The sequence below is a fragment of the Anomaloglossus baeobatrachus genome, chromosome 6, assembly GCF_048569485.1.
Source record: "Anomaloglossus baeobatrachus isolate aAnoBae1 chromosome 6, aAnoBae1.hap1, whole genome shotgun sequence".
Lineage (NCBI taxonomy): Eukaryota > Metazoa > Chordata > Amphibia > Anura > Aromobatidae > Anomaloglossus > Anomaloglossus baeobatrachus.
In genome coordinates this window covers 6,768,487-6,772,628 of record NC_134358.1, presented here as the reverse complement: position 1 = coordinate 6,772,628, position 4,142 = coordinate 6,768,487, and the positions used below count along the sequence as shown (strand labels likewise).

Genomic DNA, 4,142 nt, shown 5'->3' with positions numbered 1-4,142 from the left:
TATTACCTCACAGACATGAAATATTACCTCAGATTTGAGATACTACCCCAGAAACGGAGGTATTACCTCACAGACATGAAATATTACCTCAAATTTGAGAACTACCCCAGAAAATGAGGTATTACCTCACAGACATGAAATATTACCTCAGATTTGAGACACTACCCCAGAAAACTGAGGTATTACCTCACAGACCTGAAATATTACCTCAGATTTGAGATACTACCCCAGAAACTGAGGTATTACCTCACAGACCTGAAATATTACCTCAGATTTGAGATACTACCCCAGAAACGGAGGTATTACCTCACAGACCTGAAATATTACCTCAGATTTGAGATACTACCCCAGAAACTGAGGTATTACCTCACAGACCTGAAATATTGCCTCAGATTTGAGACACTACCCCAGAAACTGAGATATTACCTCACAGACCTGAAATATTGCCTCAGATTTGAGATATTACCCCAGAAACTGAGATATTACCTCAAAGACCTGAAATATTACCTCAGATTTGAGGCACTACCCCAGAAATTGAGGTATTACCTCACAGACCTGAAATATTACCTCAAATTTGAGAACTACCCCAGAAAATGAGGTATTACCTCACAGACATGAAATATTACCTCAGATTTGAGACACTACCCCAGACTTTACCTCACAGACCTGAAATATTACCTCAGATTTGAGATACGGCCTCAGAAATTGAGGTATTACCTCACAGACCTGAAATATTACCTCAGATTTGAGACACTACCCCAGAAATTGAGGTATTACCTCACAGACCTGAAATATTACCTCAGATTTGAGATACTACCCCAGAAAATGAGATATTACCGCACAGACCTGAAATATTACCTTAAATTTGAGAACTACCCCAGAAAATGAGGTATTACCTCACAGACATGAAATATTACCTCAGATTTGAGATACTACCCCAGAAAATGAGATATTACCTCACAGACCTGAAATATAACCTCAGATTTGAGATATTATCCCACACACTGATATATTACCTCACAGATCTGATATATTACCTCACAGATAATGCCGCGGTGATGAGATCCCACGCCTATGAGATATTCTCCCACAGACCCAAAGTCCTCCCAAAAACATGAAAGTATTTCTTTGGATAAATGGCTGTACCGCTGATATGGCCACATATATTCCAGTCTATATTGAACGTCATAGTGCTCCTATCTGGCCATACATGTTTAGTGACACCGGGTGACAAATGAAAGACTATTTAGGGGCAAATTATTTTTTTGTCTGATGTTTGGCTATTAAAATCAAACATGGCCGACTTCATTTCAAACAATGACGATCTGACATCGGGCAGCTAAACCGATCATTCATATTGATAGAGTGATCAGGATATGATCCCATGGATGTGCGGCCTCATAAAAATGAAGGTTTAGGAAAATCAACTATTTCGACCAAAGTGATGGTTCATCGGGTAAAAGCGACCGATCGTTTTAGCCAATATTTATCGGTCATGGTTGATTTTTTTTTTCTAATGGAAGATTATTCGCAGAGGGATTGTACTTTTGTGGCCGGCAGTGAACATGTATGGCCAGGTGGAGCGGCCATAACGAGCAATATGGATTATATATGGCCGTGTCAGGGAAACGATTAACCAGCCTTTACATATATATCAGATATTTTACCTCTGGGGTCCCGACATCAAATATCTCATGAATTATTCATTAGGTCCCAGAGTTTTTATAAGGACTCTAAAATATTAGAAAAAGTTAAAAACATTTACCGCAAAAATTCCTGTGATAGATTAGAGATGTCCGGGAGGATAAAACACATCATAATATGGAATTACATGTTACAGATTACAGCTAAACAGGACAACCTAACAAAAACAAAGTGCAAACCTTCCTGAGGAGTCACTAGGACACCAGGACACGTATTACGGGGAGTATACTTCATATATCTATATTCTGCAACCTATAAATATGTTTCTACGTATCTGATGCCCACGGAAGCCATCAATTAGGAGCTGCCATAGTTGTCGTCTTTGGCTTCTGATTTAATTTTTTGAAGACTTTGCGTTGTGGCGATTAATGAACGCAACTGCAATATTGCTAAAGTGGCCGTGTTCTGTGGCTCTTGGGCTTCAAACCATCGTAACGCAGTCTCCAAACCCTGAACGGCCTCAGTCACTGATGGCTTTAGGTCACTCTCTATGTCATCATCTTCACAAGTAGATTCTGCGGTCTGCCCCTCTAAGGTCCCTTGTACGGCCATGATTGGGTCATCAAGATGAACCCACTCAGCGACATCCTCTGGGGCTAAGTGTTTGTAAACCAGAGTCACCAGGTTGGTCAAGTCTGAGAAGACCTTGTTATAGTCATCGCCAACCGTGTCCTCCATGGTGCTGCTCTCGAAAGCAGCTTTGAGACCATACAGCCAACATTTCTCAATACTTCCAGCCTGTATCATGCCCCACGCCTGACCACAAAGGAAGATCATGTCCTTCATTACAAAGGACTTAAGGAAATCTGCAGAACTCTCAGAGGACAGCACAAGTCGCAGGAGCTCTCGCTTGTAGAGGAGCTTGAAGGATGAGATTACTCCATGGTCCATGGATGGGACCTTGCTTCTAGTGTTTTTGGAAAGGAACAAGACCCGTATGCTGCCATCGTGGGTCTGAAGCTCCTTCCTGGAGGGGCTTCTGGGACACTGGTTGACGAGAAGGACTGCCTTCTGTTGGAGAGAGCACCTTCTCAAATAACACTTTACCCTAGGTACAAACTCCCCAAAAAACCATTGTTGGAGTAGATCTGGAGTCATCTGCCCGTTTTTACAGTACGTGTAGGTGGCTGGCAACTTGTCATTATTTTGGTTTCGAAGGCTTGGTGGATTCTGCAGCTTTCCGACAACCAGTGGTCTCAGCTTGTGGTTGCCCGTAAGGTTGGCGGCCAGGAGAATGGTTACTCTGTCCTTTACTTTCGTTACCACGTCTTGGGTTTGGTCTGGAAGGAGCTTCCAGTATAATCCGGTGATATTGGCATTGTAAATCTGCTCGTCTCCATAACCGCCATCATTCACTGATGTCTTAGATTCTTCTTCTTGGTAGACCGGAACCGGGTCAATATCTGTCGGCCTGATTTCCGGTTCACCATAGATGCGCTGACTGGAGATACCGTGTCTTTTCTGCCAGCGCCAGAACCAGCCGTGGCTCGCCTTAAAGGTGCAGTCCTCTCCGTAGATCTGCTTGGCAAACGCCTCGGCCTGAGCTTGTATTATCGGCCCGGACAGCGGAATGCCCTGCTGTCGTAAGGTGAGGAACCACGAGTACACGGCGCGGTCGATCTCTTCTTCGTTGGCCAGGCGCATCTTCTTCCGCTGCGTCCCAACGTCCCCTCCGAGCTGGTCCAGAAACCATCGCAGCTTCTGCTCGTCCTTCAGCCACCCTCGTAGGGTCCCCCCAGGCACCCCGAAATCTCTGGAGACGCTGGCCTGGCGCTCGCCATTCTTAACTCTTTCTATGGCGTCCAGCTTGTCTTTAATGGAGTATGCCTTCCGAAAAGCCATCTTCACCAGGGTCTGTGCGGCCTCCGCATCGCCCAGGATCTGCTGTGCCTGGCACGACATGGTGATAGGTCACTCCGTCCAGCTGCTCACGCCATGTATATGCTGCCAGGCTGTGCCCACTGGCGTGTCAGATGTGCCCCAGCTGTGATGGCACACTGCAGTCACTGCACTGTCCCTCCTCTCCTCCACAGCCCAACTCTGCCCAGTCAGGAAGAAACACAAATACACCCACGCATGCGCCATGCCAACACCCCTGCCCAGCACACCACGCATGCGCACGATTCCCAGCTGTCACCTTCTGTCATATAAGTACGCATGCGCAGAGCCACACGTCTGTACTGCGTCTGGACTCAACCATCTCAATCATGGAACAGAATAGCGATCTGAGGTAGAATAACCCGCTCAATGATTGCTCAACGTCCGGGTAAAATAATATGAGCGGGCGACGACAATACCGTGCGAAATTGTGTGGTTGTCACTGTAGAAGACGGGTTTCCTCCTTTATTTTTACTATAATGGTACGGTCCGGCTCGTGCGCTGGTTACTAGAGCTGGTCGGTCACGTGGTCCGCTCCTTCCCTCCCGCGCTCTCTCCTG

At 45.9% G+C, this 4,142-nt stretch overlaps 1 protein-coding gene across 1 annotated transcript; it reads right to left on the bottom strand.

Annotated features, from left to right (window-relative positions):
- Positions 1–320: 320 nt before the first annotated feature.
- TIGD5 (tigger transposable element derived 5) lies at positions 321–3,761 on the bottom strand. The gene has a single exon (XM_075352680.1). The coding sequence runs from the start codon at positions 3,604–3,606 to the stop codon at positions 2,002–2,004; it is 1,605 nt and encodes a 534-aa protein (XP_075208795.1). The 5' UTR covers positions 3,607–3,761; the 3' UTR covers positions 321–2,001.
- Positions 3,762–4,142: the final 381 nt, after the last annotated feature.